This window comes from Scyliorhinus torazame, chromosome 19, assembly GCF_047496885.1.
Source record: "Scyliorhinus torazame isolate Kashiwa2021f chromosome 19, sScyTor2.1, whole genome shotgun sequence".
Taxonomy (NCBI): domain Eukaryota; kingdom Metazoa; phylum Chordata; class Chondrichthyes; order Carcharhiniformes; family Scyliorhinidae; genus Scyliorhinus; species Scyliorhinus torazame.
The window spans coordinates 40596378-40612415 of record NC_092725.1 but is presented as its reverse complement, the minus strand read 5'-3'; the positions used below and the strand labels follow the sequence as shown (position 1 = coordinate 40612415).

The window sequence follows — 16038 nt, the reverse complement described above, 5'->3', positions numbered from 1 at the left end:
GAGAGATGCGATCAGAGCCCTGCAATTGGGGATCCGGGGGTGGGGGAAGAGCTGCATCACGGGCACTGATTACTGATCCTGGAAGGAGGGTGGGGGGGAGAAGGGTTTTGTGTGTGGCGCGTGGGGGGGGGGGGGGGGGGGGGGGGTGTTTCTGTGGTGAGGGGTTATTGTGTGGGGTATTGCTGTTTGATGGGGCAGTTAATTGTGCTGTTGCTTCAGACTCGCCTGTCACGAGGGCTCTCTCTCTCTTTCTCTCTCTCTGTCTCTCTGACTTTCTCTGTTTCTGTGTGTGTCTCTCTCTCTGTCTCTCACTCCGTCTATCCCTCTGTGGCTCTCCCTGTGGCTTTCCTTGTGTCTCCCTGTGTCTGTCATTTTCTCTCTGTCTCTCACTCTCTCTCTCTGTCTCTCATTCTCTGTCTCTCACTCTCTCTGCCTCTCACTCTCTCTGTCTCTCGCTCTCTCCGTCTCTCGCTCTGTCTCTCGCTCCGTCTCTCTCCGTCTCTCGCTCCGTCTCTCGCTCTCTCTGCCTCTCTCTGCCTCTCTCTCTCTCTGTCTCTCTCTCTCTGTCTCTCTCTCTATCTCTCACTCTCTCTCACTCTGTGTGTCTCTCTCTCTGTGTCTCTCACCTCTCACACTCTCTATCTCTCACTTTTTCTGTCTCTCTTTCTGTCTCTCACTTTCTCTGTATCGCTCTTCTCTTTCTCTGTCTCTCTCTCTTGCTCTCTGGCTCTCTGTCACTGACTCTCTGGTCTGTTTTTCTTCGTCTTTGTCTCCCTATTCTTTCTCTCTGTCTCACTCCTCTCTATCTTTGTCTGTCTCTCTCTCTCTGGCTCTCTCACTGTCCCCTCTCTCTGGTCTCTCTCTTTCTCCTTGTTTGTCTCTCTCTCCGTCTCTCTCTCTCTCTCTCTATGTCTCTGTCTCGCTCCCCTCTCCCTGTCTCGCACCCTCTGTCTCGCACTCTCTGTCTCGCACTCTCTGTCTCGCACCCTCTGTCTCGCACCCTCTGTCTCGCTCCCCTCTCTCTGTCTCGCACGCTCTGTCTCGCACTCTCTGTCTCGCACTCTCTGTCTCGCACAGTCTGTCTCGCATCCTCTGTCTCGCACCCTCTGTCTCGCACCCTCTGTCTCGCACCCTCTGTCTCGCACTCTCTGTCTCGCACTCTCTGTCTCGCACCATCTGCCTCGCACCCTCTGTCTCACACTCTCTGTCTCGCACTCTCTGTCTCGCACCCTCTGTCTCGCACTCTCTGTCTCGCACTCTCTGTCTCGCAGTCTCTGTCTCGCACTCTCTGTCTCGCACTCTCTGTCTCGCACTCTCTGTCTCGCACCCTCTGTCTCGCACTCTCTGTCTCGCACCCTCTGTCTCGCACCCTCTGTCTCGCACCCTCTGTCTTGCACCCTCTGTCTCGCACCCCTCTCCCTGTCTCGCACCCTCTGTCTCGCACCCTCTGTCTCGCACCCTCTGTCTCGCACCCTCTGTCTACAACACTCTGTCTCGCACTCTCTGTCTCGCACCCTCTGTCTCGCACCCTCTGTCTCGCACCCTCTGTCTCGCACCCTCTGTCTCGCACCCTCTGTCTACAACACTCTGTCTCGCACCCTCTGTCTCGCACCCTCTGTCTCGCACCCTCTGTCTACAACTCTCTGTCTACAACTCTCTGTCTCGCACCCTCTGTCTCGCACCCTCTGTCTCGCACCCTCTGTCTCGCACCCTCTGTCTCGCACTCTCTGTCTCGCACCCTCTGTCTCGCACTCTCTGTCTCGCACCCTCTGTCTCGCACTCTCTGTCTCGCACTCTCTGTCTACAACTCTCTGTCTCGCACCCTCTGTCTTGCACCCTCTGTCTCGCACTCTCTGTCTCGCTCCCCTCTCCCTGTCTCGCACCCTCTGTCTCGCTCCCCTCTCCCTGTCTTGCACCCTCTGTCTCGCACCCTCTGTCTCGCACCCTCTGTCTCTGTCTCGCTCCCCTCTCCTTGTCTCGCTCTCTCTGTCTCACACTCTCTGTCTCGCACCCTCTGTCTCGCACGCTGTGTCTCGCACCCTCTGTCTCGCACCCTCTGTCTCGCACCCTCTGTCTCGCACCCTCTGTCTCGCACCCTCTGTCTCGCACCCTCCGTCTCGCACTCTCTGTCTACAACTCTCTGTCTCGCACCCTCTGTCTCGCACTCTCTGTCTCGCACCCTCTGTCTACAACTCTCTGTCTCGCACTCTCTGTCTCGCACTCTCTGTCTCGCACTCTCTGTCTCGCACCCTCTGTCTCGCACTCTCTGTCTTGCACCCTCTGTCTCGCTCCCCTCTCCCTGTCTCGCACTCTCTTTCTCGCACTCTCTTTCTCGCACTCTCTGTCTCGCACTCATAGTCTCGCACCGTCTGTCTCGCACCCTCTGTCTCGCACTCTCTGTCTCGCACTCATAGTCTCGCACCGTCTGTCTCGCACCGTCTGTCTCGCACCGTCTGTCTCGCAACCTCTGTCTTGCACCCTCTGTCTCGCACCCTCTGTCTCGCACCCTCTGTCTCGCAATCATAGTCTCGCACCGTCTGTCTCGCACCCTCTGTCTCGCACTCATAGTCTCGCACCTTCTGTCTCGCACTCTCTGTCTCCAACTCATAGTCTAGCACCCTCTGTCTCGCACTCTCTGTCTCGCACCCTCTGTCTCGCACCCTCTGTCTCGCACTCATAGTCTCGCACCCTCTGTCTCGCACTCTCTGTCTCGCACTCTCTGTCTCGCACCCTCTGTCTTGCACTCTCTGTCTCGCTCCCCTCTCCCTGTCTCGCACCCTCTGTCTCGCACTCTCTGTCTTGCACCCTCTGTCTCGCTCCCCTCTCCCTGTCTCGCACTCTCTGTCTCGCACTCTCTGTCTCGCACTCATAGTCTCGCACCGTCTGTCTCGCACCCTCTGTCTCGCACTCATAGTCTCGCACCCTCTGTCTCGCACTCTCTGTCTCGCACTCATAGTCTCGCACCCTCTGTCTCGCACCCTCTGTCTCGCACCCTCTGTCTCGCACCCTCTGTCTCGCACCCTCTGTCTCGCACTCTCTGTCTACAACTCTCTGTCTCGCACTCTCTGTCTCGCACTCTCTGTCTCGCACTCTCTGTCTCGCACCCTCTGTCTCGCACCCTCTGTCTACAACTCTCTGTCTCGCACTCTCTGTCTCGCACTCTCTGTCTTGCACCCTCTGTCTTGCACTCTCTGTCTCGCTCCCCTCTCCCTGTCTCGCACCCTCTGTCTCGCACTCTCTGTCTTGCACCCTCTGTCTCGCTCCCCTCTCCCTGTCTCGCACTCTCTTTCTCGCACTCTCTGTCTCGCACTCATAGTCTCGCACCGTCTGTCTCGCACCCTCTGTCTCGCACTCTCTGTCTCGCACTCATAGTCTCGCACCGTCTGTCTCGCAACCTCTGTCTTGCACCCTCTGTCTCGCACCCTCTGTCTCGCACCCTCTGTCTCGCAATCATAGTCTCGCACCGTCTGTCTCGCACCCTCTGTCTCGCACTCATAGTCTTGCACCCTCTGTCTCGCACTCTCTGTCTCCAACTCATAGTCTAGCACCCTCTGTCTCGCACTCTCTGTCTCGCTCCCCTCTCCCTGTCTCGCACCCTCTGTCTCGCACTCTCTGTCTCACACTCTCTGTCTCGCACCCTCTGTCTCGCACCCTCTGTCTCGCACTCATAGTCTCGCACCCTCTGTCTCGCACTCTCTGTCTCGCACTCATAGTCTCGCACCCTCTGTCTCGCACCCTCTGTCTCGCACCCTCTGTCTCGCACCCTCTGTCTCGCACCCTCTGTCTCGCACTCTCTGTCTACAACTCTCTGTCTCGCACTCTCTGTCTCGCACTCTCTGTCTCGCACTCTCTGTCTCGCACCCTCTGTCTCGCACCCTCTGTCTACAACTCTCTGTCTCGCACTCTCTGTCTCGCACTCTCTGTCTTGCACCCTCTGTCTTGCACTCTCTGTCTCGCTCCCCTCTCCCTGTCTCGCACCCTCTGTCTCGCACTCTCTGTCTTGCACCCTCTGTCTCGCTCCCCTCTCCCTGTCTCGCACTCTCTTTCTCGCACTCTCTTTCTCGCACTCTCTGTCTCGCACTCATAGTCTCGCACCGTCTGTCTCGCACCCTCTGTCTCGCACTCTCTGTCTCGCACTCATAGTCTCGCACCGTCTGTCTCGCACCGTCTGTCTCGCACCGTCTGTCTCGCAACCTCTGTCTCGCACCCTCTGTCTCGCACCCTCTGTCTCGCACCCTCTGTCTCGCAATCATAGTCTCGCACCGTCTGTCTCGCACCCTCTGTCTCGCACTCATAGTCTTGCACCCTCTGTCTCGCACTCTCTGTCTCCAACTCATAGTCTAGCACCCTCTGTCTCGCACTCTCTGTCTCGCTCCCCTCTCCCTGTCTCGCACCCTCTGTCTCGCACTTTCTGTCTCACACTCTCTGTCTCGCACCCTCTGTCTCGCACCCTCTGTCTCGCACTCATAGTCTCGCACCCTCTGTCTCGCACTCTCTGTCTCGCACTCTCTGTCTCGCACTCTCTGTCTCGCTCCCCTCTCTCTGTCTCGCACTCTCTGACTCGCACTCTCTTTCTCGCACGCTCTGTCTCGCACTCATAGTCTCGCACCGTCTGTCTCGCACCCTCTGTCTCGCACTCTCTGTCTCGCACTCATAGTCTTGCACCGTCTGTCTCGCACCGTCTGTCTCGCACCCTCTGTCTCGCACTCATAGTCTCGCACCCTCTGTCTCGCACTCTCTGTCTCCAACTCATAGTCTAGCACCCTCTGTCTCGCACTCTCTGTCTCGCTCCCCTCTCCCTGTCTCGCACCCTCTGTCTCGCACTCTCTGTCTCGCACTCTCTGTCTCGCACCCTCTGTCTCGCACCCTCTGTCTCGCACTCATAGTCTCGCACCCTCTGTCTCGCACTCTCTGTCTCGCACTCTCTGTCTCGCACCCTCTGTCTTGCACTCTCTGTCTCGCTCCCCTCTCCCTGTCTCGCACCCTCTGTCTCGCACTCTCTGTCTTGCACCCTCTGTCTCGCTCCCCTCTCCCTGTCTCGCACTCTCTGTCTCGCACTCTCTGTCTCGCACTCTCTGTCTCGCACTCATAGTCTCGCACCGTCTGTCTCGCACCCTCTGTCTCGCACTCATAGTCTCGCACCCTCTGTCTCTCACTCTCTGTCTCGCACTCATAGTCTCGCACCCGCTGTCTCGCACCCTCTGTCTCGCACCCTCTGTCTCGCACCCTCTGTCTCGCACCCTCTGTCTCGCACCCTCTGTCTCGCACTCTCTGTCTACAACTCTCTGTCTCGCACCCTCTGTCTCGCACTCTCTGTCTCGCACTCTCTGTCTCGCACTCTCTGTCTCGCACTCTCTGTCTCGCACCATCTGTCTCGCACCCTCTGTCTACAACTCTCTGTCTCGCACTCTCTGTCTCGCACTCTCTGTCTTGCACCCTCTGTCTTGCACTCTCTGTCTCGCTCCCCTCTCCCTGTCTCGCACCCTCTGTCTCGCACTCTCTGTCTTGCACCCTCTGTCTCGCTCCCCTCTCCCTGTCTCGCACTCTCTTTCTCGCACTCTCTTTCTCGCACTCTCTGTCTCGCACTCATAGTCTCGCACCGTCTGTCTCGCACCCTCTGTCTCGCACTCTCTGTCTCGCACTCTCTGTCTCGCACTCATAGTCTCGCACCGTCTGTCTCGCACCGTCTGTCTCGCACCGTCTGTCTTGCAACTTCTGTCTTGCACCCTCTGTCTCGCACCCTCTGTCTCGCACCCTCTGTCTCGCAATCATAGTCTCGCACCGTCTGTCTCGCACCCTCTGTCTCGCACTCATAGTCTCGCACCCTCTGTCTCGCACTCTCTGTCTCCAACTCATAGTCTAGCACCCTCTGTCTCGCACTCTCTGTCTCGCTCCCTCTCCCTGTCTCGCACCCTCTGTCTCGCACTCTCTGTCTCGCACTCTCTGTCTCGCACATTCTGTCTCGCACCCTCTGTCTCGCACTCTCTGTCTCGCACCCTCTGTCTCGCACTCTCTGTCTACAACTCTCTGTCTCGCACCCTCTGTCTCGCACCCTCTGTCTCGCACTCTCTGTCTCGCACTCTCTGTCTACAACTCTCTGTCTCGCACCCTCTGTCTCGCACTCTCTGTCTCGCACTCTCTGTCTCGCACCCTCTGTCTCGCACCCTCTGTCTACAACTCTCTGTCTCGCACTCTCTGTCTCGCACTCTCTGTCTCGCACCCTCTGTCTTGCACTCTCTGTCTCGCTCCCCTCTCCCTGTCTCGCACCCTCTGTCTCGCACTCTCTGTCTTGCACCCTCTGTCTCGCTCCCCTCTCCCTGTCTCGCACTCTCTGTCTCGCACTCTCTGTCTCGCACTCATAGTCTCGCACCGTCTGTCTCGCACCCTCTGTCTCGCACTCATAGTCTCGCACCCTCTGTCTCGCACTCTCTGTCTCGCACTCTCTGTCTCGCACTCTCTGTCTCGCACTCATAGTCTCGCACCCTCTGTCTCGCACCCTCTGTCTCGCACCCTCTGTCTCGCACCCTCTGTCTCGCACTCTCTGTCTCGCACTCTCTGTCTACAACTCTCTGTCTCGCACCCTCTGTCTCGCACCCTCTGTCTCGCACCCTCTGTCTCGCACTCATAGTCTCGCACCCTCTGTCTCGCACTCTCTGTCTCGCACTCTCTGTCTCGCACTCTCTGTCTCGCACTCTCTGTCTCGCTCCCCTCTCTCTGTCTCGCACTCTCTGACTCGCACTCTCTGTCTCGCACTCTCTGTCTCGCACCCTCTGTCTACAACTCTCTGTCTCGCACCCTCTGTCTCGCACCCTCTGTCTCGCACCCTCTGTCTCGCACTCTCTGTCTCGCACCCTCTGTCTCGCACCCTCTGTCTCGCACCCTCTGTCTCGCACTCTCTGTCTCGCACCCTCTGTCTCGCACCCTCTGTCTCACACTCTCTGTCTCGCACCCTCTGTCTCGCCCCCTCTGTCTCGCACTCTCTGTCTCGCACCCTCTGTCTCGCACTCTCTGTCTACAACTCTCTGTCTCGCACCCTCTGTCTCGCACCCTCTGTCTCGCACCCTCTGTCTCGCACTCTCTGTCTCGCACTCTCTGTCTACAACTCTCTGTCTCGCACCCTCTGTCTCGCACCCTCTGTCTCGCACTCTCTGTCTCGCACTCTCTGTCTCGCACCCTCTGTCTCGCACCCTCTGCCTACAACTCTCTGTCTCGCACTCTCTGTCTCGCACTCTCTGTCTCGCACCCTCTGTTTTGCACTCTCTGTCTCGCTCCCCTCTCCCTGTCTCGCACCCTCTGTCTCGCACTCTCTGTCTTGCACCCTCTGTCTCGCTCCCCTCTCCCTGTCTCGCACTCTCTGTCTCGCACACTCTGTCTCGCACTCATAGTCTCGCCCCGTCTGTCTCGCACCCTCTGTCTCGCACTCATAGTCTCGCACCCTCTGTCTCGCACTCTCTGTCTCGCACTCTCTGTCTCGCACTCATAGTCTCGCACCCTCTGTCTCGCACCCTCTGTCTCGCACCCTCTGTCTCGCACCCTCTGTCTCGCACCCTCTGTCTCGCACTCTCTGTCTCGCACTCTCTGTCTACAACTCTCTGTCTCGCACCCTCTGTCTCGCACTCTCTGTCTCGCACTCTCTGTCTCGCACTCTCTGTCTCGCACCCTCTGTCTCGCACTCTCTGTCTCGCTCCCCTCTCCCTGTCTCGCACCCTCTGTCTCGCACTCTCTGTCTTGCACCCTCTGTCTACAACTCTCTGTCTCGCACTCTCTGTCTCGCACTCTCTGTCTCGCACCCTCTGTCTTGCACTCTCTGTCTCGCTCCCCTCTCCCTGTCTCGCACCCTCTGTCTCGCACTCTCTGTCTTGCACCCTCTGTCTCGCTCCCCTCTCCCTGTCTCGCACTCTCTGTCTCGCACTCTCTGTCTCGCACTCATAGTCTCGCACCGTCTGTCTCGCACCCTCTGTCTCGCACTCATAGTCTCGCACCCTCTGTCTCGCACTCTCTGTCTCGCACTCTCTGTCTCGCACTCTCTGTCTCGCACTCATAGTCTCGCACCCTCTGTCTCGCACCCTCTGTCTCGCACCCTCTGTCTCGCACCCTCTGTCTCGCACTCTCTGTCTCGCACTCTCTGTCTACAACTCTCTGTCTCGCACCCTCTGTCTCGCACCCTCTGTCTCGCACCCTCTGTCTCGCACTCATAGTCTCGCACCCTCTGTCTCGCACTCTCTGTCTCGCACTCTCTGTCTCGCACTCTCTGTCTCGCACTCTCTGTCTCGCTCCCCTCTCTCTGTCTCGCACTCTCTGACTCGCACTCTCTGTCTCGCACTCTCTGTCTCGCACCCTCTGTCTACAACTCTCTGTCTCGCACCCTCTGTCTCGCACCCTCTGTCTCGCACTCTCTGTCTCGCACCCTCTGTCTCGCACCCTCTGTCTCGCACCCTCTGTCTCGCACTCTCTGTCTCGCACCCTCTGTCTCGCACCCTCTGTCTCACACTCTCTGTCTCGCACCCTCTGTCTCGCCCCCTCTGTCTCGCACTCTCTGTCTCACACCCTCTGTCTCGCACTCTCTGTCTACAACTCTCTGTCTCGCACCCTCTGTCTCGCACCCTCTGTCTCGCACTCTCTGTCTCGCACTCTCTGTCTACAACTCTCTGTCTCGCACCCTCTGTCTCGCACCCTCTGTCTCGCACTCTCTGTCTCGCACTCTCTGTCTCGCACCCTCTGTCTCGCACCCTCTGCCTACAACTCTCTGTCTCGCACTCTCTGTCTCGCACTCTCTGTCTCGCACCCTCTGTTTTGCACTCTCTGTCTCGCTCCCCTCTCCCTGTCTCGCACCCTCTGTCTCGCACTCTCTGTCTTGCACCCTCTGTCTCGCTCCCCTCTCCCTGTCTCGCACTCTCTGTCTCGCACACTCTGTCTCGCACTCATAGTCTCGCCCCGTCTGTCTCGCACCCTCTGTCTCGCACTCATAGTCTCGCACCCTCTGTCTCGCACTCTCTGTCTCGCACTCTCTGTCTCGCACTCTCTGTCTCGCACTCATAGTCTCGCACCCTCTGTCTCGCACCCTCTGTCTCGCACTCTCTGTCTCGCACCCTCTGTCTCGCACTCTCTGTCTCGCACTCTCTGTCTACAACTCTCTGTCTCGCACCCTCTGTCTCGCACTCTCTGTCTCGCACTCTCTGTCTCGCACTCTCTGTCTCGCACCCTCTGTTTTGCACTCTCTGTCTCGCTCCCCTCTCCCTGTCTCGCACCCTCTGTCTCGCACTCTCTGTCTTGCACCCTCTGTCTCGCTCCCCTCTCCCTGTCTCGCACTCTCTGTCTCGCACACTCTGTCTCGCACTCATAGTCTCGCACCGTCTGTCTCGCACCCTCTGTCTCGCACTCATAGTCTCGCACCCTCTGTCTCGCACTCTCTGTCTCGCACTCATAGTCTCGCACCCTCTGTCTCGCACCCTCTGTCTCGCACCCTCTGTCTCGCACCCTCTGTCTCGCACTCTCTGTCTCGCACTCTCTGTCTACAACTCTCTGTCTCGCACCCTCTGTCTCGCACTCTCTGTCTCGCACTCTCTGTCTCGCACTCTCTGTCTCGCACCCTCTGTCTCGCACCCTCTGTCTACAACTCTCTGTCTCGCACTCTCTGTCTCGCACTCTCTGTCTTGCACCCTCTGTCTTGCACTCTCTGTCTCGCTCCCCTCTCCCTGTCTCGCACCCTCTGTCTCGCACTCTCTGTCTTGCACCCTCTGTCTCGCTCCCCTCTCCCTGTCTCGCACTCTCTTTCTCGCACTCTCTTTCTCGCACTCTCTTTCTCGCACTCTCTGTCTCGCACTCATAGTCTCGCACCGTGTGTCTCGCACCCTCTGTCTCGCACTCACAGTCTCGCACCCTCTGTCTCGCACTCTCTGTCTCGCACTCATAGTCTCGCACCGTCTGTCTCGCACCGTCTGTCTCGCACCGTCTGTCTCGCAACCTCTGTCTTGCACCCTCTGTCTCGCACCCTCTGTCTCGCACCCTCTGTCTCGCACCCTCTGTCTCGCACTCATAGTCTCGCACCGTCTGTCTCGCACCCTCTGTCTCGCACTCATAGTCTCGCACCCTCTGTCTCGCACTCTCTGTCTCCAACTCATAGTCTCGCACCCTCTGTCTCGCACTCTCTGTCTCGCTCCCCTGTCCCTGTCTCGCACTCTCTGTCTCGCACTCTCTGTCTCGCACTCTCTGTCTCGCACTCTCTGTCTCGCACCCTTTGTCTCGCACTCTCTCTCTCGCACTCTCTGTCTCGCACCCTCTGTCTCGCACTCTCTGTCTCGCACTCTCTGTCTCGCACCCTCTGTCTCGCACTCTCTGTCTCGCACCCTCTGTCTCGCACTCTCTGTCTCGCACCCTCTGTCTCGCACCCTCTGTCTCGCACCCTCTGTCTCGCACTCTCTGTCTCGCACTCTCTGTCTCGCACCCTCTGTCTCGCTCCCTCTGCCTCGCACTCTCTGTCTCGCACCCTTTGTCTCGCACTCTCTGTCTCGCACCCTCTGTCTCGCACCCTCTGTCTCGCACCCTCTGTCTCGCACCCTCTGTCTCGCACTCTCTGTCTCGCACCCTCTGTCTCGCACCCTCTGTCTCGCACCCTCTGCCTCGCACTCTGTCTCGCACTCTCTGTGTCGCACCCTCTGTCTCGCACCCTCTGTCTCGCACCCTCTGTCTCGCACTCTCTGTCTCGCACTCTCTGTCTCGCACCCTCTGTCTCGCACCCTCTGTCTCGCACCCTCTGTCTCGCACTCCCTGTCTCGCACCCTCTGTCTACAACTCTCTGTCTCGCACTCTCTGTCTCGCACCCTCTGTCTCACACTCCCTGTCTCGCACCCTCTGTCTCGCACCCTCTGTCTCGCACTCTCTGTCTCGCACCCTCTGTCTCGCACCCTCTGTCTCGCACTCTCTGTCTCGCACCCTCTGTCTCGCACCCTCTGTCTCGCACCCTCTGTCTCGCACCCTCTGTCTCGCACTCTCTGTCTCGCACTCTCTGTCTCGCACCCTCTGCCTCGCTCCCTCTGCCTCGCTCCCTCTGCCTCGCACTCTCTGTCTCGCACCCTTTGTCTCGCACTCTCTGTCTCGCACCCTCTGTCTCGCACTCTCTGTCTCGCACCCTCTGTCTCGCACCCTCTGTCTCGCACCCTCTGTCTCGCACTCTCTGTCTCGCACCCTCTGTCTCGCACCCTCTGTCTCGCACTCTGTCTCGCACTCTCTGTGTCGCACCCTCTGTGTCGCACCCTCTGTCTCGCACCCTCTGTCTCGCACTCTCTGTCTCGCACTCTCTGTCGCGCACCCTCTGTCTCGCACCCTCTGTCTCCCACCCTCTGTCTCGCACTCCCTGTCTCGCACCCTCTGTCTACAACTCTCTGTCTCGCACTCTCTGTCTCGCACCCTCTGTCTCACACTCCCTGTCTCGCACCCTCTGTCTCGCACCCTCTGTCTCGCACTCTGTCTCGCACTCTCTGTCTCGCACCCTCTGTCTCGCACCCACTGTCTCGCACCCTCTGTCTCGCACCCTCTGTCTCGCACTCTCTGTCTCGCACTCTCTGTCTCGCACCCTCTGTCTCGCACCCTCTGTCTCGCACCCTCTGTCTCGCACTCCCTGTCTCGCACCCTCTGTCTACAACTCTCTGTCTCGCAATCTCTGTCTCGCACCCTCTGTCTCGCACTCCCTGTCTCACACCCTCTGTCTCGCACTCTCTGTCTCGCACCCTCTGTCTCGCACTCTCTGTCTTGCACTCTCTGTCTCGCACCCTCTGTCTCGCACCCTCTGTCTCGCACCCTCTGTCTCGCACTCTCTGTCTCGCACTCTCTGTCTCGCACCCTCTGTCTCGCTCCCTCTGCCTCGCACTCTCTGTCTCGCACCCTTTGTCTCGCACTCTCTGTCTCGCACCCTCTGTCTCGCACTCTCTGTCTCGCACCCTCTGTCTCGCACCCTCTGTCTCGCACCCTCTGTCTCGCACTCTCTGTCTCGCACCCTCTGTCTCGCACCCTCTGTCTCGCACCCTCTGTCTCGCACTCTCTGTCTCGCACCCTCTGTCTCGCACCCTCTGTCTCGCACTCTGTCTCGCACTCTCTGTGTCGCACCCTCTGTGTCGCACCCTCTGTCTCGCACCCTCTGTCTCGCACTCTCTGTCTCGCACTCTCTGTCTCGCACTCTCTGTCTCGCACCCTCTGTCTCGCACCCTCTGTCTCGCACCCTCTGTCTCGCACTCCCTGTCTCTCACCCTCTGTCTACAACTCTCTGTCTCGCACTCTCTGTCTCGCACCCTCTGTCTCGCACCCTCTGTCTCGCACCCTCTGTCTCGCACCCTCTGTCTCGCACTCTGTCTCGCACTCTCTGTCTCGCACCCTCTGTCTCGCACCCTCTGTCTCGCACCCTCTGTCTCGCACCCTCTGTCTCGCACTCTCTGTCTCGCACTCTCTGTCTCGCACTCTCTGTCTCGCACCCTCTGTCTCGCACCCTCTGTCTCGCACTCCCTGTCTCGCACCCTCTGTCTACAACTCTCTGTCTCGCACTCTCTGTCTCGCACCCTCTGTCTCGCACTCCCTGTCTCACACCCTCTGTCTCGCACTCTCTGTCTTGCACTCTCTGTCTCGCACCCTCTGGCTCGCACTCTCTGTCTTGCACTCTCTGTCTCGCACCCTCTGTCTCGCACCCTCTGTCTCGCACCCTCTGTCTCGCACTCTCTGTCTCGCACTCTCTGTCTTGCACTCTCTGTTCTCGCCGTCTGTGTGTCACTGTCTCTCTCCCTCTGGTCTCTCTCCCTCACTTTCTGTCTGTCTCTCTTTCTCTCTCGCTCTCGCTCTCTGTTTGTCTATCTCTCTTTGTCTCTCGCAGCCTCTCCCTCCGTTTCTCCCTCCATTTCTCCCTTTCTCTCTCCGTTTCTCTCTCCGTTTCTCTCTCCGTTTCTCTCTCCGTTTTTTTCTCCGTCTCTCTCTCCGTGTCTCTCTCTCTCTCTCTCTCTCCGTCTCTCTCTCTCTCTCTCTCTCTCTCTCCATCTCTCTCTCTCCGTCTCTCTCTCCATCTCTCTCCTCGTCTCTCTCTCCGTCTCTCTCTCCGCCTCTCTCTCCGTCTCTCTCTCCGTTTCTCTCTCCGTCTCTCTCCGTGTCTCTCTCTCTCTTTCTCCGTCTCTCTCTCTCCGTGTCTCTCTCTCTCCGTCTCTCTCTCTCCGTCTCTCTCTCCGTCTCTCTCTCTCCGTCTCTCTCTCCGTCTCTCTCTCTCTCTGTTTCTCTCTCCATCTCTCTGTCTCTGCCTCATTCCGTCTCTCTTTGTTTCTCTCTCTGGCTCTGTCACTGTCTCTCTCTCTCTCTGGTCTCTCTCTTTGTCTTTCTCTCTCTGTCTGTCTCTCTTTCTCTGTCTCGCTCTCTCTGGCTCTCCCTTGCTTTCTGTCACTGTCTCCCTCTGTGGTCTGTCTCTCTTTCTCTGTTAGTTCTGTCCTTATGTGTCTCTCTCTCTATCTTTCACTCTGTACATCTCACTCCTCCTCTGTGTCTCTGCCCCTGTCTTGCTCTCTGTGATGCTGTGATTTTTTTCCCCCCCCAGCCCTTTTGGCCAATGGGAACTGGGATTGCTCGAGGATTCCTGGCTGCATTCGATGCTGCCTGGATGGTCCGGAGCTGGGCACAAGGCTCCTCTCCCCTGAGCGTTCTGGCTGAAAGGTGAGAATTTCTGTTCTGCTGGGCTATTGCTCCGGGGGCTGGGGACTTCCTCTTCACTGGGCCAATGACAGCTCCGAATGTCCCCCAGCTGATCCTAGGGAGCCGGTGTCGTTGTGGTATTGTCTCTGGATTAGTAAACCCTGGACCCAGAGTCACGTTCTGGGGAGCCAGGTTCACATCCTGCCACTACAGATGGTGAAATTTGAATTCCATAAAAATGGTTCATTAATGTCCTTTAGGAAATCTGCCGTCCTTACCTGGTCTGGCCTACATGTGACTCCATACCCACAGCAATGTGGTCTAAATGCCCCCTCAAGGGCAATTAGAGATGGGCAATAAATGCTGGCACAGCCTGCGACGCCCACATCCCATGAACGAATGAAAAAGACTATCTCCCCCCTGCTGCCCACACTTTGCCCTGTCTGGTGGCAATACGTCCCCTGTGTTCCTTTTGCCCCATTGCGGTGTGAATGGGCCATCCTCTCATACAAGCCCATTGGAACAGGGGAGGACCATTCAGCTCCTTGAGCCTGTCTCTTTCAACTCGATCATGGCCTCTCTACCTCAACACCTCTCCCTCCCATTGACATCATATTTCTCAGTTGCCTCATCCAATAATTTCTTCATTGCTGTTTTGAAAGCTCCAGTTTACACCCAGCCCCCGCAGCCTTTCACAGCTCTCAATTCCACGTGTCAGCTCTGGATGTTTATATGTGATTGTCCTGACCAAACTAGATAGAATTCTAATGTCCCATCGTTTTGGACTGGTCCTCCAGAGGGAACTCTTATCCAATAAAACATGTGTAACATTTTAAACGTGTTGATCTCATCCCAGCATCTGGGGAATTTAAGTTCAATGAAATCAATTTGGAAGCTAGTCTCTTTAATTATGATCGTGAAAGCAGCAGGTTGTCAAAAAAAAAGCCCATCTGGTTCGCTAATGCCCTTTAGGGAAGGAAATCAGAGAATCTACAGTGCGGAAGGAGCCCATTCGGCCCATCGAGTGTGCACCAGCTCCCATACAGAGCACCGTACTCAAGCCCACCTGTTTACCCTATCCCAGTAGCCCCCACTTACCCTTTTTTTTTGGACACTAATGGCAATTATCACAGCCAATCCACCTAACTCGCACATCTTTGGACTGTGGGAGGAAACCGGAGCACCCGGAGGAAACCCACGCAGACATGGGGAGGATGTGCAGACTCCGCACAGACAGTGACCCAAGCCGGAATCGAACCTGGGACCATGGAGCTGTGAAGCAATTGTGCTATCCACAATGCTACCGTGCTGCCCACCAATCTGTCGTCCTTACCCGGTCCGACCTACATGTGACTCCAGACCCACAGCCATGTGGCCGGCTCTGAACATCTCCCTCTGAAATGTCCGAAGCCAGCCACTCACTTGTGTTCAAGGAGGTGGCTCAAGGGCAGGAGATGGGTAATAAATGCTGGCTTAGCCAGCGATGTACAGGCCAGGGGTGTGAGACAATGGTTACATCAACTCACCCCATCTCCTTTCAAAAACCTCCTTGCCTTGTTTATGAATCTTTTCCTCTAGATCGTTCTCGTAAATCTGTGCTACATCCTCCAGGACTTGTATACCCTTCCCGAGGTGCTGTACCCGCTGCTGAATGCAGTATTCCAGATGGGATCTATCCCGAGTATTATTTAACTAGAACAAACCTCCCTCGGATTCCAGCCTGTTTGATGGAAAAGCCAATGCTGTATTCGCCTTTTTGATTTTTGAACCTTTAAGCGGTTTGTATTCATGGACCTGGAATATTGGATCGGGGGATGGATTTCAGATTTATCTTTCAGCTGAACAATCTTTACGTTTCCCCACATTGAACTCTTTCTGCTGTAGCTTTCGTCAGTTAGCCTGCCAATGTTGCTTTCCTCCACAGTACACACTGTGCTGCCCAATTGACTATCATCCTTAAACCCGGCTCGAGGTTTCTGTTGCATTATTGTCACGACCCGCTGGGCTGGTGCGCGATCAAATCCAGCCCCACTTGACTGGGAGTCACAACACAGGGGAAATATGATTTTATTTTAAATACCCAAAGCCCTTGGTTAATCCCAATAAACTACAAACACGTTTGTAACTTTAACACAAGTAACTTTATCGTGTCAGTGTTATAACGAAACGGACAGAGAATGTAACCGACTATCTACTACCTCTTTCCCAACATCCCCTTCCTAACTATCCCAACAGTTCAAATGGGGCAGTTTTTGTCCAGTGTGTGCAGGAAGGTTTCCTGACATAATATGTGAATAGGCCGGCAAGAGTGGGGCCACATTGGATTTGGTACTGGGTAATGAAACGGGCCAAGTGTTAGATTTGTTTGTGGGAGAGCACTTT

The 16038-nt window shown here is 57.0% G+C and overlaps 1 protein-coding gene across 4 annotated transcripts in view; it reads left to right on the top strand.

Moving 5' to 3' along the window:
* LOC140396095 (protein-methionine sulfoxide oxidase mical3a-like) overlaps positions 1 to 16038 on the top strand; it is a 1213674-nt gene that overhangs the window by 317295 nt on the left and 880341 nt on the right. For 3 of the 4 annotated variants that reach the window (XM_072484207.1, XM_072484206.1, XM_072484208.1), the window contains one exon: positions 13562 to 13677. In XM_072484207.1, the coding sequence (XP_072340308.1) occupies positions 13562 to 13677 (116 nt within the window). Of the gene's footprint in view, positions 1 to 13561; positions 13678 to 15234; positions 15731 to 16038 lie in introns of those variants that run through there. The other variant, XM_072484209.1, reaches the window with a different exon arrangement.